This window comes from Thunnus thynnus, chromosome 22 (assembly GCF_963924715.1).
Source record: "Thunnus thynnus chromosome 22, fThuThy2.1, whole genome shotgun sequence".
Taxonomy (NCBI): domain Eukaryota; kingdom Metazoa; phylum Chordata; class Actinopteri; order Scombriformes; family Scombridae; genus Thunnus; species Thunnus thynnus.
The window spans coordinates 7,577,161-7,600,684 of NC_089538.1; the positions used below are offsets into that span (position 1 = coordinate 7,577,161).

Consider the following 23,524-nt stretch of genomic DNA (forward strand, 5'->3'; position numbering starts at 1 on the left):
TAAAATACATTCACATAGGGTTAGGGTTTATCATTTAATTGATTAAATATTTTTTAATATTATTAGTGCCAGTATAGATTGTTAGTGTCAATATCTCACATACTAATAACAGAAAAATTGTTGATTTTCTTCTCCATAGCAGGATTTTGAAATTATTTTAGGAATTGAATTAGGAATAGATGTAAAACGGTAGTCCACAATGCCAATAGTTCTCAACATAGAGGTCACATGTATCCCATTAACATCCAGTTTGTCTTGTAATGAATGTAATGGCCAAATTCTGTAGTTCAACCCACAATACACTCATCACAAACAGAAGGTTTCCTGATCACAAAAACACAATTGGACACACAAAAAAAACTTTTTAATATATTTTCACAGTACGGCTTTCAGGGGGGATTGTCACATTATTTATATTGTTTCATAACATAAGAAGGTACACAACAAAACTTACTATTCTGTCTTTGTTTTTCTGTGTTTCTGTCTCTTCTTCCATGTATTTGCGACTGTCCAGACCACCTCTAATAACATCCAGGCCATCGTTGAGAGCCGCATAGAGAAGAGAACCAAGTGCGTGTTTGTGCCAGCAGGTGGGAAGCGCCTGCTCTGCTTCCTGGATGACCTCAACATGCCGGCCCATGACCTCTTTGGCTCCCAGCCACCACTGGAGCTGCTGCGCCTCTGGATCGACTACGGCTTCTGGTTTGACCGCCAGAAACAGACCCTTAAGTTTGTCAGGGTGAGAGAGGGCATTTTGTGGAGGGAGGGAGTGTGGTTGATCATCACTCTTTTTTACATAATGTTTCATTTCATAGGTGTGTTGATATAAAATGCAAATATAAAATGTTTTCCGGTGTGTGTCTCTGTGTGTTTGTGCATGTGTGTGTTGGAACTGTTAGGACATGTTCTTGCTGGCTTCGATGGGCCCCCCTGGTGGAGGGAGGACTCACATCTCTGGCCGCTTACAGAGTCGGTTCAATCTCATCAATATGACCTTCCCAAATGTAAGTCCTGCTGACTCTGGTTTCCTCTCCTCTCTGACTTTTACCATTCATCACTGAGTGCGACAAAATTATATTAATAAAAAAAGATTTATAGTTCAACAGGCAATTAAATATAGTAAATATGTTATGGAGTCCATGTTAAATAAATATAAAATGAAATAATTGTCTCATTATTGCATTCATATGTAGAAACAAAGATACACAAGCTTTATAAATTGTGTTTTGACTTTTGTCTCATTTAACTTAAAGTTGCTTAAACACATCACAGCAACCTCTATACGCGTATAGTGTAGTATATCATAGCCTCTACACAATATAGTCTACTTGTCTATTTATTTTTATATTTGAATTAGGCTATTTAGTTATAGTATATAATTCAGCCTTCAATTGTATTTGTTTTTTACATACCTCATTATTTTTGTGATTTATGCTAAGTCACGATGTTAATTATGTCCACTGCAAAATCTAACAAATTCTCTCATTTCTAACACCCAAGAGAATATGAATGATTCAAAGGCTGCCTGCAAATGTTTCCCCCTCTGCTCATTAACCACCTCTCATCTGCCTCCCCTCTCATTTTTTTCTTATTTTATTTTATTAAAAATTTTTGTGTCGTCTTATTAATCACTCCCTCTCCAGATCACTTGTCTCATTTCAGTGTTTCTCAATTTTCTTGCAGTCTTTCATCTCTGGTGTTGTGCTCCTTTCAACTTCCCCTGCTCCATCTTACCTTTGCCACTTGTCCCCAGCTCTCTCCTCTCTCGCTGCTTGTTTTCATCCCCTCATTTCTTCTCGTACACTTGCCTCTACTATTTTCCTCTCTACCCTGATTTTGCCACTGCCACAAAAGCACAAAATAAATGTACTTTTGAAAGTGGCTGCAGTCACTTGACACCTGAGTTGCCTCTTGAATATGTGAAGTGGACAACACAAAATGGATTTGTTACACCCCTCAGAAAAATCACATTCTGTTTTTCTTTCTTTTTCTCGACAAGTACGACTTAGAAATCTGTGTATCTTATTGACATTGCTGTATCATTTACAAGATCTACCAAACTTGAACAGACATGTCCTCTCTGTATGCAGGATTCCCAAATCAGACGAATCTACAGTACTATGATCAACCAGAAGCTACAAGGTTTTAAGGAGGACGTGAAGCCCATTGGAGAGATTCTGACTCAGGCCACTTTAGAATTGTATTATTCTGTTACAGCTCGTTTTCTTCCTACTCCAGCCAAGATACACTACCTCTTCAACCTCAGGGATATCTCCAAGGTACACACAAAAACACATATAGATTGATATAAGTATACCCACAGCACACACATGCATAAACTACCAAAAAATATGAGACAATACAACTGGGGCCTGTTTCACAAAGTTCAACTTAGCTGGGCTCTCTATACTTAGCCTAACATTGGTGATCCATGATAAACAGTTTCACTGGCAACGAGGCAGCAAAGTTTTTTAAGATTAACTGAAGGCTTATTTAACCTGTCTAGTTAAATGTAGGTATCAATGGTATGGTCGAATCTCTGTTACAATACAAAATACTTATCTGCATATCTGCACATTAATATATATTTATTTTTTCCTGTGCCACCCCTTGTAGGTGTTTCAGGGTCTTCTAAGAGCTCACCCAGACTTCCATGATAGTAAAAACAATGTCACTAGGCTGTGGATCCATGAGTGCTTCAGGTAAGGCGTGAGCATGTTAGCATGCTGATGTTAGTCACAGCAGTGCTTTGAACTAGAAAGTAAGTACAGCCTCACAGAACCACTAGTAAACATACAGGCACTTCTGTTGTGTTACCACTGTCTTATATTTGTTGTTAATGTTTTGTTGTTGTTGATTTCAGGGTTTTCTCTGACCGGCTTGTAGATCACAGTGACATGGAGGCCTTTGTTACTTTGCTGTCAGAGAAACTGGGCTCACTCTTCAACCTCACGTTTCACAGCATCTGCCCTAATAAACAGCCTCCAATATTTGGTACATTTATTACAGTACACACACATACATAAACACATACTAATATCAGAGTGTAAAAATGACCTTACAGAAAAGATGTTAGATTAGGTGATGAACTGTGATTCAGTGTAAGTAAACTGGTAGATTAATTGCTACACCAGGAGTTATGGATGTGTTCATGTGTGTTTATTTTGGTCTGTGTGTCAGGTGATTTCCTGAGTGAGTCTAGTGTGTATGAGGACCTACTGGACATGAAGAGTCTAAAGAAGTTCATGGAGACCCACCTGGAGGACTACAACCTGACACCTGGCATAGTGCCCATGAGCCTGGTGCTCTTCCGAGACGCCATCGAACACAGTGCGTCTGAAAACACAACATACATCTCCACACACACACGCACTCAGATTAAACAGACAGCTGTGTTGTCTACTCCTCTCCCAGCACACACTGCAGCAAATTCCCCCGACGGATCAACCCACAGCATCAGTTCCACCGATCCCATTCTGTACCAGGCAATCCAGTACATTACCACAGTCAATCTGACATCCTCATCTGCTGTACTCTGATGTGTCTGCTGTGTGCAGTGTTTGCCAGTTTTGTGACTCAGGCCCAGTTTGAGACTCCTTTAAAAAAACACACCATGAGGCATGGCTAAAAGCCAACCTGTAGTTGAAAGAGAGAAGGCCTCTCAGCACCAGGCTCTGCCCTCTACATTCTGCTGTCAATGTGCCACTTTACCACATGCTACTGCAAATCAATAGCACTACATTACTATAGAACTAACATGGATCAACACTACTTTATACATGGCTGTGTGTATTGTGGGTTTGTATATGTGTGCTGGGATTTCCATACACTCTGAAGCTCCATTGCGTAGACCAGATTGTACACTAAAGAAAGGTAATAAAAATTGTATGAATGTAGATTCTGTCACATGCAATATACTAGTGTTCTAGCAACTAAGCTTGTATGAAAACAAAGCATCTGAATATTCGTAAGAAACTCTTGTCAGCTGTGCAAGTCATCTCTTACAGGGCAATTAGAGGAATACTGGAAATAAAGAATTTCAGATGAATAAGCATATGGTTATAGTTTATGATTTTTTTTTTTTCCTCCACAGTAACCCGTGTTGTGCGTGTGATCAGTCAGCTTAGGGGCAATATGCTGCTGGTTGGCGTTGGTGGTTCAGGCAGACAGAGTCTGTGTAAGATGGCTGCCTCCATCTGTGAGTACCAGGTATTCCAGGTGGAAGTCACCAAGCAATACCGCAAGCTGGAGTTCAGAGAAGGTGAGATGTTCATTGATGTTTAAGAGAGAAAGCATGACTGTATCTGATGCCGTCTACTCTGGATGTAACCTTATTGTCTGGAAATTAAAACACAGAAAACTGAAACCACTGTTTCACCTGAATTTAATTTTTAGAGAATTACCTTTGCCTTTGTATAGTCAGTTTCTCTCATCCCCTCTTCAGTTAGCTACATGACACGTATAGCAAGATAAGTGATTTTTCTATCCTTGCTTTCAGACATCAAGAAGCTGTACCGTTTGACTGGTGTGGACAACAAGCCAACAGTCTTCCTATTCAATGACACCCAGATTGTAGACGAGTCCTTCCTAGAGGACATCAACAACATCCTGAGCTCTGGAGAGGTGCCGAACCTTTACAAGCAGGATGAGTTTGTTGAGGTCTGTACTGTGTTCATATCTTTCTGGCCTCCAGTCTGTCTGTCTCTGTCTATTACCAGCATGATTTCCATGTTCTGAAGTTAGTTAAAACCTATTTCCAATTCATATAACATGTATCTGTTCTTTGTCTACCTCTAGGTATGCAATGCCCTGTCAGAGTCTGCCAGGAAGGACAATGTGGTGGAGACTCCTGACTCCTTGTTCAGCTACCTGATAGAGCGAGTCAGGAACAACCTGCACATAGTACTCTGCATGAGCCCAGTGGGAGAGCCCTTCAGGTAGATTCTGACACTGTTCTCTGCAGCACACTGTGTCCAATAAGATATCCTGGTACACAATATGTTCCTGACTCCTCTTGCTACTCCTTTCCTCTGTTGGCACACACAGGCGGATGAAAAATGGCACGGTATGAATCACACTGTAGTGCTCATAAGCTGAAGAGCTGGAGATTATATCAAAGTATTTTCATTTCATTGTGATTTTATTTTATACACAAGTAATGGCCTTCCCACTATTCTGTATTCTGTATTTCCTTTTGATCCATACAAGATCCAGCAGCTGATACACCCAAGTCACCGGTGTCCTAGTATAACCAAAGACACTACGTCAACATGGCTTTTCCTCTTAATTTTAATCATGGAACCATTTTAATGATGCAAACAAAGTTAACTGAAATACGGTGGTGGCCCTACATGTATCAAGTGACTATTACCTACAGGGCCTCTCAGCAGCTCCTCAAAATCACAGTGAGAACAGTGAATCGTGCCTCACATTGAATCAACATATTAATGGCCGATTGAGGCTTGGTGTCGAACGAATGAAGTCCAGTAAGCCGAAAGATGCTGTAGCTAAGACCTGAGGCTCGCTGTAATTGGAGTTGACAGGGTCGATGCTGTGGCAGAGAAGGTCAACACACACATGCAGCATGCACACAGATGGACACACATTTTCTGGTCTTCATTTTATATTTTTCTCTTACCCCTGTCTCACACACATTTCCTCTCCCAAAAAAACACCTCTTATCCCTCTAGCATTGATTCCCTGGTTGTAATTATTGGCACAGGGTAGTGGTCACACATAATGCTGCTAATTGGGCTGACAGGCACCATTATCCAGAGCTAATCATCATTCCCTGGTTGACGATTTGTCCTGGCCCTCTGACCACTAGCTGCTAGCAGGATCCATATCACATTGCAAGAGCTCAGGGAGCCCTACTACACCAATTAAGCAGCTAACCTCGCTGACTCACACTCTGGCCTTCTCTGCTGTACCTTACTTCCAAAATGGGTCTGTGAGGAGCTTTTGTGTCATACTGCTTAAAGCTAATGTTCTTTACACAGTGATTTTAAGGTATCTATTTGAAAAGGCAGCCTTTTGGAGCAAAGAACAACATTTCATTGAATGATTTTGAACCATATCCATGGTGCATAATGGCTTAATCATTTTCTTCGATTGTTTGTTCCTAACCAGCTGCCAAATGTACCTGCACTAATTTACAACCCCTGTGTCCACAGGGCCATAATGGGGATTGTTATATCCACAGATTACATTTGAATAACATTTATAAATTGTCGTTTGCCAACAGGAACCGCATCCTGCAGTACCCAGCGCTCGTCAACTGTACCACCATTGACTGGTTCTGTGAGTGGCCCAAAGATGCCCTGCTGGAGGTGGCTGAGAGGTACTTGGATGGACTAGAGCTGGGCTCAATTGATGGGGTGAGGCATACATACAGACACACACAATTTTTATATGTGTGTTTGCAAAAAGTTTAATATTATGAAAACTCTTGCAGTATGAAAACTGATTTATGAAAAAACGGCAAGTTTTGGGGGAAAAAAAAATCTGTGTTACACATATAACAATAACCACATCAATGAATAAATGGTAAATAATCTGACCCCTGAAGTTGCATCCTAATTGTTTGAGTATCAAATTTGAAACAGGTTTGATTCATCAGATGTGAACATTTCTGCGTATGGTTCATGATGTTGTAGATCCAGACGAAGGTGGCCAGTATCTTTGTGACCACACACCAGTCAGTTGCACAGATCTCCCAAAGGATGAAGTTGGAGCTGAGAAGACATAACTACGTGACACCCACCAACTACCTAGAGCTGGTGTCTGGATACAAGAAGTAGGCACCTTAAAATATACTCCTTCCATTGTTATTGCTTATCTTAGGCTTATACTGTAAATGAGGACGAAATGGGCATCCTCTTACAACTAAATAATTATACATTTGACTAATTTTGATTAATAACCCCTGTCTGTGTTACAATCACCTTGTCTCTCATCTGATTGAGGGTATATATAGATAAAATTGACTTGACTTGATTGTGTGTGTGTTTGTCCATCCAGGCTGCTGGCAGAGAAACGCAGTGAGTTGGGGGAGCAGGTGAGCAAGCTCCGTAATGGTCTTTTTAAGATCAGTGACACACGGGAGAAGGTGGAGGCCATGTCTGTAGAGCTGGAGGAGGCCAAGAAGCAGGTGGCCGAGTTTCAGAAGCAGTGTACAGAGTACCTGTCCGTCATCGTACAGCAGAAGAAAGAGGCTGACAAGCAGCAGAAGGTAAGCCTTGTGCTGGATAGTAGACACGTTTACAAGTACACAAATTATTCATCAGATTACAGTAATAGTTTGATCAAGGTGTTTACATAGTCTGCATTCATGTGATTATTGGTTCATGTTTGTGTGTGTTTCCATTGAGGCGGTGAGTGCTAACAGTGAGAAAATTGGGGCAGAGGAGTTACAGTGCAAAGCCATGGCTGACAATGCACAGAGAGACCTGGATGAAGCCCTGCCTGCCCTAGAAGAGGCAATGAAGGTATATCTATGCACTGTTATCTGGCTCAGTCCTGGCTGTGCCTCTCTCTCTGGGTAATTTTGTCTTTACAGTATGTGTGCAGTTTCTTCATTATTATGTCTAGTTGATTAATTTCTTACTTCTCCTCTGCATTCAGACTGTGTAAGCACCCTGTCATTCGAGTGTGAGCTTTCTGTCTGTCTAAATTTTAATTAAATGACTCACAAAAGCAGTATACCCTGCCTTCTTACATCCACACATTATCTGTCCCTTCATATTTTTGCACATAGGCTCTGGAGTCTCTGAATAAGAAGGACATGACGGAGATCAAGTCATATGGCCGTCCCCCAGCACTGGTGGAGACAGTGATGCAGGCTGTTATGACCCTTCAGTGCAAGGAGCCAACCTGGGCGGAAGCCAAGAGACAGCTGGGTGAGAGACAGCATCAGTGCAGAATTTAGGGATGAATTAAGAGTATTGGAAAAATTTGGCAAAGAAACTCCTTCATTTGGAAAAGTCAAGCGACAGGAAAGATTAACTGGAACGAAGGGGACTATATTATATAGCAGTCCTCTCTGTAATGCCATTGTTAAATTTGCGCTTTCTTTCTGATTACCCTGCTTTTTTTGACTCAACACTTTTAAGTTTTCCTCATTTTTGCCATTATAACAATTGATTGTGATCAAAATTCCCATTAAGTTTATTATAGAGCCTTTATAGCTCTCAGTATGTAAGGTACAGTCCTCTCCAATTCAGTGAGGCAAACAGAAACAGACATCAAATTAGAAGAACACTCTTTATACACACTCAGTCTGTAGTAATGTGACCCACATGGAATTGATCAAAGAGATTATCACAAAATATTGTTATTCCTAAGGGTTATTTGATCCTTTTTGGCATCATGGACACAGTACATTTTCTTGTTTCTTCTGCTGAGTACTGAGTATCTCACGATGTGAGTGTTTTCTACAGCCTTGCTCAAACTCTCTCAGGCAGAGGATGTGGTCAAGATCAAGAGTGGGAATTTGAACTGGCTATTCCAAATTGAGATAAAGGGAAAATGAAAACACATTGATGTTCTCAATATTGCCCAATATGACGTGTTTTGTTTGGTCACCTGGGTAAGGTACATAATTGTACTTTTGATGGTACATATAGTGGCACAAAAATTGACTTGCAGGGAATCTCTTCAACAACAACAATAGGGCAGTAGGGTCCTAACTACTCATGAAGCAGTTATTCTGTAACTTTCTCTGCACACACCTTCCACACACACGACAAACTGTATCTGTTTTGTGTTTCTTTGTGATAAACACTACACTGTTTATATCACTTTGCATAAAGGCTTAGAGCAGATGAAAATTGACTGCATGTTTTTTTAAGATTCTGCTTACAAAAGGATAGATTCATGTTTGTATCTATTTTAACAGGTGCTTTACATGAGGACAACACTTCTTTCCTTTTGAGGAAATCAACCACTGAATCAAACTGAGAGCTACAAAGAAGTAGAACTGAGAAAATAATAATAATAATTTTCATGTCTTCTGATCTGTGTGACTTTGAAATGTTTTTGGCAGGTGAGGCCAACTTCATCAAAACGCTGGTAAACTTTGACAAGGACAATATATCTGACCGTGTGTTGAAGAAGATCGGTCAGTACTGCAGGCAGGTAGACTTCCAGCCAGACATCATCGGCAAAGTATCTCTGGCTGCCAAGTCCCTGTGCATGTGGGTCAGAGCCATGGAGGTAAGAGGGTGTCAGCTAGCTACGAGCACACAGTCACACACACAAATGTACTTTCATACATGCTTACAGTTATGTATAGAGAACAGAAATGCACAAGCACACGGTAGTAGTTTAGTAAGACTGCTATATGTATTTATGAACATAAACATATGAGGCAAAACTAAATTAATGGATGCAACAATTTTTCCTCCAGGTCTATGGGCGTATCTACAGGGTGGTGGAGCCAAAGCGGGCCCAGCTGAATGCTGCCACAGCTCAGCTGGCAGAGAAACAGGCTGCACTGGCTGAGGCCCAGAACAAACTGCGAGAGGTAAGGAGCACAGTGCATCTACAGTAGCAACCAGCCTGATAGATGTTTAGACACTAGTTCAAGTCAAGTAATGTTTACATACAACAGTGGAATTAAAGTCCGATGAAGTTTAAAGAGGTAAAGTGTTGGTTCATGAAAAAAATCCAATAGCAGTTCTTTGCAGGGTTCTGAATTAACATGGAGATTCAAAGACGGGTTTAAATCTTTGCAGCAGAGAAGACCCAACTCCTCTAAGTGGGCAAAGGGGAAACACTTAGTGACCCTGACACTCACGTGTAACAGGAGAAGCAGGGTTCAGCTTGTCTCAGGAGAAAATCAGAACCCCTTGTAATTCTTAAAGGGCTGTGATTGCTTTGACATGGTGCCCTATCCACTAAACTCATCATTTGGATTACGTACATCTGAATATCATCAGCGTAAGAGTAGAAATTTATGCCAAAGCTATGAATTAGGTCACAGTGGGGTACACCCACTATCACTGTATTAAACTGTATTATATGTGTAAGAAGTTGCAATTCTGATGTTTGTGTGTGCACTTGCGCACATGTGTGTGCACACATGTACATGTTCGTGTGTGTGTGTGTGTGTGTGTGTGTGTGCACAGGTAGGGGAGAAGCTGGACCAGCTGAAAAAGCAGCATGGTGAGAAGTTGGCCATGAAGGAGAGTTTGAGGAAGAAGTCAGATGAAATGGAGGTGAAACTTGACCGAGCTGACAAACTGGTGACTGGACTTGCTGGAGAAAGGGTCCGCTGGGAGGAGAGAGTTGCTGTAGGCCACACTCACACACACACACACACACACACACACACACACACACACACACACACACACTACTCAGTACTCAGGCCTAAAAATTGGTCTTTTCAAGTCAGCATCTTTCTATCTTTCTATTGTTTTAAGGGGTCAATATAGTATCAGACAAATCATACAATAGATTACTAGCACATATGTGTACCTTAAATAACCTGTGTGTGTATGCTTCAGGGTCTTGAAGAGAACATGGGATACCTTGTAGGAGACTGTTTGCTAGCAGCATCTTTTCTGTCCTATATGGGCCCCTTCCTTTCCAACTATAGAGATGAGCTGCTTGCCATCTGGATGAAGGAGGTAAGACACACACACACACACACCACATACAAATACATATATCCTGGTGTACAGTTCATTAAAATACTTGTAATAAACTTGTAATAATTCCTGTGTTTTATTCATCTCTCTCTCTCTCCCTCTTGCTCTCTGTCCACCCTCTCCTTAGGTACGGGACTTAGAGATCCCATGTTCACCAGGGTTCAGCTTTGCAGTTTTCCTATCTAAGCCTACAGCAGTGAGGGAATGGAACATTCAGGGCCTGCCCTCTGACGCATTCTCCACTGAAAACGGAGTTATTGTCACCCGTGGAAACCGGTCAGAACATTTAGACACAAATTGTTTATTAAATAAGATTAGTTGTAGTCCAGTAAGCACATTAAGTTAAAATGCTCTACAAGTTCGATTTGGTATACTGTGATATTTAGTCTTAAAACGTTTGTTTGAAGATGTTTTTCCATGTTTTTTTACAAGTCTGCTGTCTGTGTTTACTTCCCTTTGTGTATTTCTGCGGTAGGAATGCACTACTTTTGAATTTGTTTTTCTAGGACTTGGTTGCAGACACTGTACAAAACATGTGTTATATACCGTAAATACAAATTGACTTCTTTTATGGCTTTCTGTTTTTTCAAGATGGCCTCTGATGGTGGATCCTCAAGGCCAAGCTCTGAAGTGGATCAAGAATATGGAGATGAAGAGAGTAAGATATGACTCAGCAAGTCCACTAATTAAACCAGTCAGACATTACTGTTTATTCTGTCTCCACTGTTGGAGAGTCAGGGAGATTTGAATTTCTACACAGGAAACACAGAATTGTGTTTCATACCTCAAATTAAGAAAATAAAAAGAGATAAAGAACATCACAAACACACACGATTCTTGGTTCTAAGAAGTAGGTTTATCGAGAATTGTCTCAATAAGTTTGCTGAGGATAACCCTGGTAAACCCCTCAAGAATGGGTCATGCCCTTCCTGGAACAGGCCCAAGGAAAGAAATGCAACTTGTTTTAGGCGAAACATTTTTTTGTTGTCACAAAGTAAGCCATACAGTTTAACATCAACTTCTGCTTTTCTGTATTACCTCCAGTAACCTTTTAGTAAACTTTCACTTTATCTCTTTAAAGCAGTTCCAACCTCAACTTTCAACAGGTCGAGACGGGTAATTGATGTACGCGTAGACTAACAGACCTAACATGAAAACTCATGTTCAGGCCTTAGTGTCTGAAGGAGAGAAGCTTGTCTTGAGATCAACAGAGACATTGCAGTGAGCCCGTTGTGGTCATATTTAAGGAAGACTCTTGATATTTTAGGACATTTACTTTGACCAGATATCAGATGATCCATCAGCAGTGGAGAGCCCAGCAAAAGCTACAAAGAAGATTTTTGGGATTTTTAGGAGATATATATATATATATCTCCTTCCTGTTTTTGCCAAACTATTGTCTGTCTGAACTTCCGATTTTCCTCCCACGCCACCTCTCCTCTCTCTCCTTTCTTTTCTCTGGCAAATTCCTCATTACAGTGTGTGCTATCTAAACCACTTTGCCCTTTGTGGTCTCTCTGACCTTTCACTTTCTCTCTCTCTCTCTCTCTCTCTCTCTCTCTCTCTCTCTCTCTCTCTCCCTCTCTCTCCCTTGAAGTCTTTGTCCTTCGTCATCCCTCCCAGCTCATTCAGCTGCCTGTTCTCAAAGTAGTTACAGTGTGACCTTTATGGACAATTGAACTGAATGTAACTGATGTTTTTAGACATGGCTGTGGCACCACTTTGGTCCAGACTGAAATATCTTGATAACTATTAGATGGATTGCCTTAACATTATCTACAGATGTTTACAGTCTGCAGAGAATGAATTATATTCACTTTTGGGGATCCTCTCACTCCAAACCAAAAATATAAACCTGCTGGTGGCACAACAGGAAAAGTCAAATATCTGCACAACTATGGGATTGATTGCCATGAAATTGTGCACAGACATTCATGCCCCCTCCAGGATGAATCCTCCTGACTACCGACATCATCAGGTCAAAATGTCTGTCTGTCCAATGCTTAGTTTATGACTAAATGCCTACAAAACAAATTACTCCCCCCTCAGCCTCATCTGCATTTTGTTTAGTGCTAATTAACTAATTGAAAACTAAGATTGTAGACATTATACCTGCTAAACATCAACATGCTAGTATTATTAATTGAGCATGTTAGCTTGCTGTTGTGTGAATCAGCTCAAAGCATTGCTGTGCCTAAGTACAGTACAGTACATCTTCCTTCTTATGCTAATTTGTCCATTTAAAGTGATACTTTTTAACATATGCTTTCATTTTTCTCTTTTTGTCCTCTTGTGTGTATGTGTGTGTGCACATGAGCAGGGTCTGAAAGTAGTAGACTTTCAGATGCCAGACTACTTGCGGGTGCTGGAGAACGCCATCCAGTTTGGGAATCCTGTTTTGCTGCAGAATGTCCAGGAGGACTTGGACCCCTCTCTCAACCCAATTCTCAACAAGTCCCTCACACAGATAGGTCAGACACACACATACATAGATTCACAAATTGAAATACCAACTGTTCAAGTTTTCTGAAGTACCAGTAAATATTCAGCTAAATAGGAGGGAGTGAATGAATCTGCTATGTGTTTTTTCTCAGGCGGCAGGCTACTATTGAAGCTGGGTGATAAGGAGGTGGAGTACAATCCAGATTTTCGTTTCTACATCACCACCAAGCTGTCTAATCCCCACTACACCCCAGAGATTTCTACAAAGACCACCATAGTCAACTTCGCCGTCAAGGAGCAGGTCTGAGTGTTAATCTGTTTGTTTGTGGCTTCTGTATGTTTTGGCCCTAGTTCATAATCGCGTACTCGTGTGTATACTAATTTGTGTGCACCTACCCTTTGAGTTTATGAGCCTTAAACCGTGTGCATGTGTGTGTGCTTGTGCCTGCATGCAGGGTCTGGAAGCCCAACTACTGGGTATTGTGGTGCGTAAGGAGCGTCCAGATCTGGAAGAACAGAAAGACTCCTTGGTGATCAGTATTGCTTCTGGCAAGAGAAGCCTGCAGGAGCTGGAGGATGAGATTCTCAGGTTGGACATTGTGATATCTCACTTTTGTAATACATATTTTCTTCACAGTGGACAAAAAATCATTTCAAGTGGAATATTAAATTTTTATTACATGGGCTTGTTCACATTGTTTTTCATTCATTTATCAGCCACTGAGACTAAGCCCTTGCTTGTGTAAAATTCAAGTGCAGGGGAGGCTACAACAATAAAATCACAACTACTATTGCTACGAGTAGTGGAAATAAGCAACCACCCAGTTCTACCCTATCAGGAGACATCTATTAACACCCTATCCACCGAGTCTCATCTAACAACTTTCTACAGTAGTATTATCTCCAAGACCACAAGCTGTGCATCAGTCAGTCAGGTGCCAACCAGTAGCACAACAGAGCAACAAACACCACACTGTGTATTTACAGCATGTTAGGTAACCCAGATTTCTTAAATGTCATGTAAACAGGGAACAACAACACAGCAAGATTTATGCTGGGAAACACTTTTTTGACAATTCCTTTTAATAATAGCTTATTAGTTATCACCTCACAGCCACTAATAGCAATGGCAAACACATAGCTCATCCTTGTCCAACTATAGTAGTATTTTGTCTTTTAAGCAGATAATGTTTTTTGAATTTGTTTCTTTAATATTTTCAGTCCACAGTGTTCATGTAGGGGTTTTTTATGTTGCATATGCGTGTGTCCACTCCACCAGGCTGCTGAACGAGGCCACTGGCTCACTGCTGGACGACGTGCAGCTGGTGAACACCTTGCAGACATCCAAAGTGACGGCCACTGAGGTTTCAGAGCAGCTGGAGAGCAGTGAACAGACTGAAATCGAGATCGACTCTGCTAGAGAGGTGTGTAGATGAAGGGATTAGTAGAGATGAAGGGATTAGAAGAGAGGGGAATTTGCTGCATTTCACTGGGTCTCGTGATAAATTAAATACTGTCAGGGTTTTGGACCTGAGGTAAGACAAAGTATACACTTATAAACCATCACTGTGTGGTCTGGAAAGTTGTGATGGGGATTTACTATTAATTACTATTAATATTTAATTAAATAACAGAGATATGTACATTTGTCACTTTGGCATACAGTATGAGTATATAATAGTGTTTTCTCTTAACAGGCCTACCGCCCATGTGCCCAGCGAGCCTCAATCCTCTTCTTCATCCTAAATGACATGGGTCGTATTGACCCAATGTACCAGTTCTCACTGGATTCCTACATTAACCTATTCAACCTTAGCATAGAAAAGAGCAAGCGCAGCCACAAGCTGGAGGAAAGGATTACCAACCTCAACGACTACCATACATATGCAGTATACAAGTAAGCAAGGACGCATGAAGAGAGACCTTTTTCATGAATGCAAATTTCAAAAATAAGGTATTGATGGGTAAATTCCAGTTAAATGTAAAAGAAATGTAAAAAGAAAGCTGTATGAGCTACTGTGTAAAACCTGGAAGGCCTTCAAATAAAGTGAAAAAGAACTGTTGTGGTATTATACTGCATTTAAGGTGCTTCACTGAGAATGTAATGTAAACTATACCTCATCATCATATGCCCTTAATGCTACAATAGTGAGCAATTTTGTCCTCGATGAAGAAGTTTATGTCAAGACTTATCAGCTTAAGTGATATGGAATTTTGAGTTTCTTATGTGATCAACCAGAAAAATATAAATCTTTATAAATCTTTTGCAGATACACATGCCGTGGTCTGTTTGAGGTTCACAAGCTGCTCTTCAGCTTCCAGATGTGTGCCAAAATCCTGGAGGTAGCTGGCAAACTCAACATGGATGAGTACAGCTTCTTCCTCCGAGGAGGACTTGTAAGAAAACAAAGATCACACACACAGATGTCTTGCTTTTGTCTATTTCATTTGGGAGAATCAAATAGTACAAACTTTAATCTTTTACAGGCAGCTTGGGACATAATACCCCAACAGACAGTCCACTGTTTATCTCATTAGGATATAACTTTTATATAACTATCTTTCTTTGCCAGTGAATTTCTCATATCCCTGTGACTGGACTGATACTGTGGATAATGTGTCAGTTGTTTGACCTTTTCATTGATACACTGATGGAACAAAGGTTTGACTACTAATCAATAAATGTGTATGTGATTCAAGGTACTTGATAAAGAGGATCAGATGGACAACCCTTGTACCAGTTGGCTTGTAGACTCCAGCTGGGACAACATCACAGAGCTGGATAAGCTGCCCAACTTCCACGGCATCATGATCTCCTTTGAACAGTATCCCCGAGACTGGAACTTGTGGTTCACCAGCGCTGAGCCAGAGAATGCTACACTCCCAGGTCTGTGTTGTGGAGGAGTTTTATTGTTTTTGTATTTTCATTTTCTTTGGCTCTTTGTTGGTGCTGCAGCAAATTCCTCCAATCAAAGTTGAAGTGAACTCAACTGGGAGTTTAGGGGAGAGTTGGAAAGACAGCCTGTGTGTGCTACTCTGTGTTGACATATCTGAAGTGTTTTGTTTCTGTGAGAATTTCGAACTAGAAAAAGACACCAGTCCCCTGCTGTCTGTGTTATTGTATACCCCCAGTGCTGATGCATGTGTGTCTTCTCCTCTGTTTTTGTTTTTCTGACAAATGAGGATCTATTCATTGTTGATTCATTAAAGAGAATGTGTGGGTTTGCATATGTGTGTGTTTGTGTGTGTCTTCTGCTGTCTGGTTTCATCAGTGGGAATTAGATTTGACAAAGTTTAGCTCATTATGAATGTGATCACAGGAGGATTTTGCTGCTGCCAAGACTTTTCCTCTCATTATATTCTTTGTTCATTACCCTTTTAATGTCTTTTTTCACCCTCCTCTATTAATCCACATCATTTTAATCATACATCCACCCCTCTTGTTTCCAAACTGCCCTCCATTAACCCCACGAAATCCTTCTTCTCTGTTGATCCTCCTTCTAGGTGACTGGGAGAATAACTGTAATGAGCTCCAGAAAATGCTGATAGTGCGTTCTCTGCGTCAGGACCGCGTCTCCCTCTGCGTCACCTCCTTCATTGTTAACAACATCGGCTCTCGCTTTGTGGAGCCGCCTGTTCTCGACATGAAGGCTGTGAGTGTCAGCTGTCAATCCTTGTTGATTCTTTCTTGTGTTTTAAACTACATCATGTTTTATTGAAAGAAATGTTCCATACATATCAGTTGTCTAATTCTATTAGATTTTTGCTCAATTAAACTTTAACAGAATTTCATAAAACCCATCAGAATGTTAATATTATCTGTCACGTGAGTTACACCATGTCGGCCCATCTATTCTCACTGTCTTTCTCCTTCTTTGCTGATTCTACTGTCTCTGTCCCCTCCACAGGTTGTGGAGGAATCCACCAGCAGTACTCCTCTGATCTTTGTTCTGTCTCCTGGGGTGGACCCCACAGGAGCGCTGCTGCAGCTGGCTGAGGCCTCTGGCATGAGCAAACACTTCCACGCTCTGTCTCTGGGCCAGGGACAGGCCCCCATTGCCAAGAGCATGATCGAAGAGGGTGTCAAAAACGGTACAGCACCAACTGCTCTGTCTTTCTTCCTGCTCTTCTATCCCAGATTCAGATTCTCTTTTGTTTAGCAATGTTATTTTTTCCCCAGTAGTGTTTTAGACTCAAAAGTCACCTGTGCTTGACAATGTGTAGAAAGTACTTGAGTGACGCATTTTCTTCTTCTTATGGTCACCAACAGGACACACAAATATGACTAGACATGACATAAACAATATAAACAAATGATATTAGCTTTAAAGGTGCTATATTTAAGAATTTGCCACCTGGTGGAATTCATACTCCACACTCCAAACAAATTGGGGGCAGCATATCACCATGTCTGCTCCTTTCTTTGCTGCTGAACATGGTTTCTTGCCGGGAGAGAGTGTTGGTGGTGATAATAGTCACTTTACAAGAGCTTCAGCTATTGTTGCGTTTATTGCAAAGCCCTCTTTTTCTCTGCTCAGGTCACTGGGTCTTCCTCGCCAACTGCCACCTCTCCCTCTCCTGGATGCCTGAGCTGGACAAGCTGGTGGAGCAGCTACAGGTGCAGAAGCCCCACTCAAACTTCAGACTCTGGCTCAGCTCTTCACCACACCCTGAATTTCCTATTACTATCCTGCAGGCCGGCATCAAAATGACCACTGAGCCACCAAAGGTGAAAAATAAGCAGACTTGAGATATCAACTATACAAGCATATTTAAATGATATACACGGCACATAGAAGTTCTGTTTATATTGTCTTCTATTTGCTCACACAAAACCCTTTGCCCTCAGGGTGTGAAAGCCAACATGAAGCGTCTGTACCAGCTCGTGACAGAGGCTCAGTTCACTCGCTGCTCAAGACCCGTCTTCTACAGGAAGCTGCTCTTCTCCCTATGCTTCTTTCACAGCATCCTGCTGGAAAGGAAGAAGTTTCTACAACTGGGCTGGAACATTGTCTATGGCTTCAACGATTCTGACTTTGAGGTTGGCGACGATTACTGAATGATGTCGTGACAATGATCATGATGTGGTTGTTTATGATGGAAATGATTGATTGTTTGGAATTTCTGCGTGGTTGATGTTTGTCATCTATCTGCTCTAAATCACAAATATAGATTTTACTCAAGACTAATTGATACTGGCAGTCCAGTTCAAATTCATGAGATTGAATCCTACTTCATCATTAAAATGTCTTCCTCTCCATTCCATCTCATATTTTCCTAGCTTTTGCAGTAGAGCATTTTGATTTGCCCTTGTCTTGCATTTCAAAGCAAATCTATTAAGATCATCTTCTTGATGCTCCCATACTGTAGGTGAGTGAGAGTCTGCTGAGTCTATACCTGGATGAGTATGAGGAGATTCCCTGGGATGCACTGAAGTATCTAATTGCTGGGGTCAACTATGGAGGTCATGTCACAGATGACTGGGACAGACGTCTTCTAACCACATACATCTCTGACTACTTCTGTGACGCTGCCATCAGCCAGCCCTTCTTCAAGTAAGACACTGTAATAAACACACATTTATTTTGCCGCAGCTTATTGTATTATTGTATGTACATACGCTAGAATACGATATATGCACTATGACTTCAAATCCACACTGCTTACATTTATTATAATATATACTGTATAGATATAATGACTAATGTATGTAATAACCCCGCTTCTCACTATGTGTCAGCTGAGATTATATATCACTGAGAATATATATTTATTAAGTTTCAAAAATTGAAATGTATTGCAGACATTATTTTTCCCTTGTGGGTGTACATTGTGACTGCTCTCATCTCACAGAGGCCATTAAAACTCCCTGCTTAACCTTCTCATGGTAGCAGAGTGCCAGCACCACCAAGTGGACTCCCAGATTGCTACAACCTAAGAGATACTGACACATTGTGGCACCTTATTGACCACTGACAGGAACACTTAATCCTTGTTTTTTTTTGTTTTGTTTTATTACTTGATGTGTAATGACATAATGATCCATCCATCCATTCATTTCTAACCAACCACCCTGAAAAGAATAAGGAGATATTTTTGAAAGTATTTTTTCCTCCTACTGCTCCCACATTCACTGCATCAAAACAAAACAACACATACTGTACAAATAAACTGTACATATACATATGGTTTATATATATATTTCAAGAATAAGTTTTCCAGGACTCCATTAATACAGACAGAATGGCTTATAGGAAGGTTTTGCTGCTGTGTGTCCCATAGTTAATCGAAACAGGTTCACACAACACTGCAGTGCTACCACTTTAATATAAGATAGAGCGATAAAACATTAATTCAATACACTAACACTTGAGTATCTTTTTGTCATTGATGATATTGTAAGGGTTTTGCATTGCTGTACTTTCCTTATTACATCGAAATACATTCGATGAGATGAAATTAATCTCTACAGGGAAATGAGGTCATCGGTCATTTCATTGGCAGTAAGATAAAATGAAAATAGAATTGAGAGAACAATAAAGCTAATACTGTGTACTGAAAGTTTAAAAAGCTGTTTTCCATTAAACAGTATGAAGATGCAATATCTTTGTTGACAGCATCATGTAAATCACTAGCTGTTATTAGATTATTGGATGTACAGATGGAGAACGACAATATGTCTACAATAAGCTCAGAAAGTGCCAATGTGTACTGTCAACTATTAACACTGTTAAATTACAGTATAAGCATGTCCAGACCATGCAGAAGATCATTTTCCCTTTTCTGTACCATTGCACTGTGTTATAGTATTAATCATATATGTGTCATGTATCACCTTTCTCCCAATCAGGTTGTCACCTTTAACGTCCTATTACATCCCCCGTGACGGTGCCCAGTCCTTATACAGGGAGTATATCAGCATGCTGCCGCCGACAGAGCACCCTGAAGTGTTTGGCCTGCACCCTAATGCCAATATTGCGAGCCAGATTGCTGAGACCAGGACGCTGTTTGACACCCTGCTGTCCCTGCAGCCCCAGGTTTCAAGCCCCACTGCTGCAGGGGCCGGGCCCAGTCGAGAGGACAAGGTGAGGGGGAAGCAATAAGGGAGTAAGGGAGGGTAGAAATGTGTAAGTTGAGTGGACATCCACACACTGGCATATGATGAGACCAACAATGTTGAACATTCAGATAATATAACACCACCCCAAATGCTCTGTCACTACAATGTGGCTTGTTTTATCAGCTTTAATGTGCCGTACACTTTTTGTTTTCTTTCATTAGATTAGTTCTAACCTATGGCATTTGTATGTTTTTTTCAGCATTCAGGGTAGTAAGAGTACAAAGATAACCAGCTGCCGCATTGCTGAGGATTCTTTGGCCTTGTGCTTGGATGGTTTTCTGGTCAAAGTTTCAGATTAGGACTGTGTGTTATGGATGAAATCCTTTATCACGCTGTGTATCACAACATCAGTATATATTGTGACATGGTAAATTCTCTGGAAATCCAATTGAAAAGCTGTTTATGGAAAAAATACAAATGTAACCAGACTTATTTGTTTATGTCAAACATTAACTACAGTGTCCTGATACAAGCAGAGATACGGTTTTAAAGGAGTAGCTACCTCGGAATAAACAGTGTGACAGTGAAAGGACCAATAAATCCTGCATGCTGTTGATCACTTGTACTCACTTTATTAATGACATTTCAGTCTGCAGACCTTCATCTGGCAAAATTCATGAACGTGATAAACAGTATGTCAAAATCTCTGACTTTTGACCATGTGTATTTACCATGTGTATATACCTCAATCCTATTCTGGATCATACTTTACATTTTAGCAACCTTGTGAAAACCTTGTGGCAAAAACATTCCATGTCTTGATCGTGCTTGTGTGTGTGCTCACTTTCACAGTTCCTACTCTTCCAGTTTTCTTCCCTCTGGCTTGTAAAGGTCAAACATTTTCCTGCATAGCAGCTTGAAATACTGATCTTCCTTTTTAACCACTGTTCACTTTGTGCCACAAAAAGTCTGTGATTGATATGTATTTGGTATAGCTGTAGTTATCGGCATGATAGTAGGGTCAAAGCCATATCTGTTTGGGTTTGAGGCAGACAGGTCAATACTCTGAAAAATGAATAGTTTCAAAGGCTCTACTCATGAAGCCAATGTCCGTATTTAACTAATTGTTATTCCCAGCAATATGCAACATTTGCAGATTGTCATAAATGTAATGAGATACAGATCTGCTTCATGGAGAACACTGCACTGTTGAGTTTTGAGACAGAATCCAAATGGTACCTGTTGATTCTTCAGAGGTGAATCTTTTTGTTACTAGCAGGAGGATTCCTTACTGACTCTTGTCTTCATGCTAATGTTTTTTTTTAACAAAGGTCACAATACTTATTTATATACCATAAAACTCAAACTCAAAATGTTAAGGCAGTGTAATACTACAGAACAGTAACTGGTTGAACTTATTGGTTGAACCAACATGACTTTGAGCCATGTATAGTTCATCATCCATCTCCTTTTTACTGGTCCTTGTGGTCATGACTGTTTGTGTGTGTGTGTATGTATTTTGGAAGGAATTGATAAGTGTGTTAAAGCCTGAACTGGCAAATTATCAAATTTTATGCAGGCCCATGATCTGAATCTGCAGTTTTTTTTACTGCAAACACTTGTGTTCAGTGTCCTTGTAAGTTGAACTGTCTCATGAGGTTTTTCACGGTGCATTTCACATGTTCTCCAAGGTGTTGGACCTGTTGACAGACGTTCGCGGGAAGATCCCAGAATTGATTGACTATGAGGGCACCAGGTCCCTCCTCCAGGACAACCCTTCACCTCTTAATGTGGTCCTGCTGCAAGAGATCCAGAGATACAACTCCCTGCTGGACACCATCATGTATGAACTCGTGTCTGTTTTTGTATGTCAGTGCTTGTTTCTTTGGGTTTGTCTGTCTAAATCTCAGCCTGGCATGTGTGTTATACAGTACCTCTCATACTGCAGTTTCAAATGTATTTGTACATGGGGCTATACCATTTGTGTCATGTAGAAATGGTGCAACTTTCAAATGAAGAGAGCTGAAGATTAGTAGATAACTCAAATGGTGGTTTACACAGATAAAACTAACGACATGAATAAACCAGGAAATAGATGAATGGAATTATAGGTAGAGAATAATGTGGGATAGAGAGAGCGAAGCACACCTGAGTACAGCTAACATTCAGCAGAGGGACAGCATACCTAGGCTTGCTACCTGATTACTTACATTGTTTCTCACCTTCAATGGGGTAGTTAAACCAATCACGCTGGTGTAATTGATTGCAATGTATACATCAAAACAAACCAGTAATTTTCAAGGCAAATCTGCAACACAAGGAGGCACCAGCATCAAAGATGCAAAGAGGCAACAAGCGACGCAAAAACAGGAAGTGGACAAAATGAACTTCATGCAAATGTCTTAAGGCTTGTTGGAACCACAACTCAGGCTAAATAATAGCGCTTGTATTGGTTCCCTCAGAAAACAGTCACAGTCACAGTTCATCACCCAGTCATTGCTGAGTATGTCAAAAACAGTTTGAGGGAGACAGTGTTCCTCTTTGTATCTGTATGTCTGAGTACTGTGAAAACTAAATACAACCCTATACACTACAACAAAAGGGGATAAAGGTAAGAGATTTCTTACTCTAACTGTTTATGTTTGTGTATTAGTTCATCCTTAGTGGAGCTGGAGAAAGGAATCAAAGGCTTAGTGGTGATGTCATCCAGCTTGGAGGAGACCTTCCACTGCATCTATGACGCCCGTGTGCCACCGCTGTGGGAGAAGGTGCCAGACACACACACACACACACACCACCCACAATAAACCCACACATCTAACATCATCCTGCAAAACAAGTTCTTTTGAGGTTACAGAACATATTTATGCTTTACTGTCTTAATTAGTGTGATTGCTGTGCAGAAGCAATACTTTCTGTTCTTATTTTAATTCTAAGTTAAATACTTAATTTCTCACTTCTAATAATATTTAAATGATGCAAATACATGCATATGCGTGATGCATATTTTTAGACTGCATATGAGATACAGTACACATGCAGAATGAGAGGTGAGACTGCACCTGCTACCTTCCTTTTCTCTCACTTCATAAAGTGGGTAGACACAGACTAGAACACACTTTACTGTACTGAATAATCTAGTATTGACCGAGCATTTCTTTGTGACGGTCACAGGTAGTATTTTAATACAGATAGAAAACTATGTTTATTTTTCTATTACTTAATCTGATTTCATTTACGGTCTTTCTCTGTACAACAAGTACAGTGCTGCCATCTAACAGAGAGCATTCAGAGTTCAGTCATTCAGGACTTTTGTGTATTGATCTTTGTGATTAGGTCTGATCTGCCCAAATCTATTCTGCTCCCTTCA

At 40.6% G+C, this 23,524-nt stretch overlaps 1 protein-coding gene across 3 annotated transcripts in view; it reads left to right on the plus strand.

Moving 5' to 3' along the window:
* LOC137174126 (dynein axonemal heavy chain 2-like) overlaps positions 1 to 23,524 on the plus strand; it is a 62,369-nt gene that overhangs the window by 33,182 nt on the left and 5,663 nt on the right. For all 3 annotated transcript variants that reach the window (XM_067579207.1, XM_067579209.1, XM_067579206.1), the window contains 35 exons: positions 515 to 739; positions 900 to 1,004; positions 2,091 to 2,279; positions 2,617 to 2,702; positions 2,864 to 2,994; positions 3,181 to 3,330; positions 4,094 to 4,261; positions 4,499 to 4,659; positions 4,798 to 4,937; positions 6,245 to 6,377; positions 6,657 to 6,796; positions 7,021 to 7,231; positions 7,371 to 7,487; positions 7,757 to 7,898; positions 9,044 to 9,213; positions 9,407 to 9,523; positions 10,128 to 10,292; positions 10,509 to 10,631; positions 10,780 to 10,928; positions 11,244 to 11,310; positions 12,973 to 13,123; positions 13,247 to 13,395; positions 13,550 to 13,683; positions 14,374 to 14,518; positions 14,792 to 14,991; positions 15,365 to 15,491; positions 15,795 to 15,981; positions 16,599 to 16,747; positions 17,003 to 17,186; positions 17,633 to 17,823; positions 17,944 to 18,135; positions 18,465 to 18,649; positions 19,945 to 20,179; positions 21,846 to 21,997; positions 22,808 to 22,922. In XM_067579207.1, the coding sequence (XP_067435308.1) occupies positions 515 to 739; positions 900 to 1,004; positions 2,091 to 2,279; positions 2,617 to 2,702; positions 2,864 to 2,994; positions 3,181 to 3,330; positions 4,094 to 4,261; positions 4,499 to 4,659; positions 4,798 to 4,937; positions 6,245 to 6,377; positions 6,657 to 6,796; positions 7,021 to 7,231; positions 7,371 to 7,487; positions 7,757 to 7,898; positions 9,044 to 9,213; positions 9,407 to 9,523; positions 10,128 to 10,292; positions 10,509 to 10,631; positions 10,780 to 10,928; positions 11,244 to 11,310; positions 12,973 to 13,123; positions 13,247 to 13,395; positions 13,550 to 13,683; positions 14,374 to 14,518; positions 14,792 to 14,991; positions 15,365 to 15,491; positions 15,795 to 15,981; positions 16,599 to 16,747; positions 17,003 to 17,186; positions 17,633 to 17,823; positions 17,944 to 18,135; positions 18,465 to 18,649; positions 19,945 to 20,179; positions 21,846 to 21,997; positions 22,808 to 22,922 (5,385 nt within the window). The remainder of the gene's footprint in view (positions 1 to 514; positions 740 to 899; positions 1,005 to 2,090; positions 2,280 to 2,616; positions 2,703 to 2,863; positions 2,995 to 3,180; positions 3,331 to 4,093; positions 4,262 to 4,498; positions 4,660 to 4,797; positions 4,938 to 6,244; positions 6,378 to 6,656; positions 6,797 to 7,020; positions 7,232 to 7,370; positions 7,488 to 7,756; positions 7,899 to 9,043; positions 9,214 to 9,406; positions 9,524 to 10,127; positions 10,293 to 10,508; positions 10,632 to 10,779; positions 10,929 to 11,243; positions 11,311 to 12,972; positions 13,124 to 13,246; positions 13,396 to 13,549; positions 13,684 to 14,373; positions 14,519 to 14,791; positions 14,992 to 15,364; positions 15,492 to 15,794; positions 15,982 to 16,598; positions 16,748 to 17,002; positions 17,187 to 17,632; positions 17,824 to 17,943; positions 18,136 to 18,464; positions 18,650 to 19,944; positions 20,180 to 21,845; positions 21,998 to 22,807; positions 22,923 to 23,524) is intronic.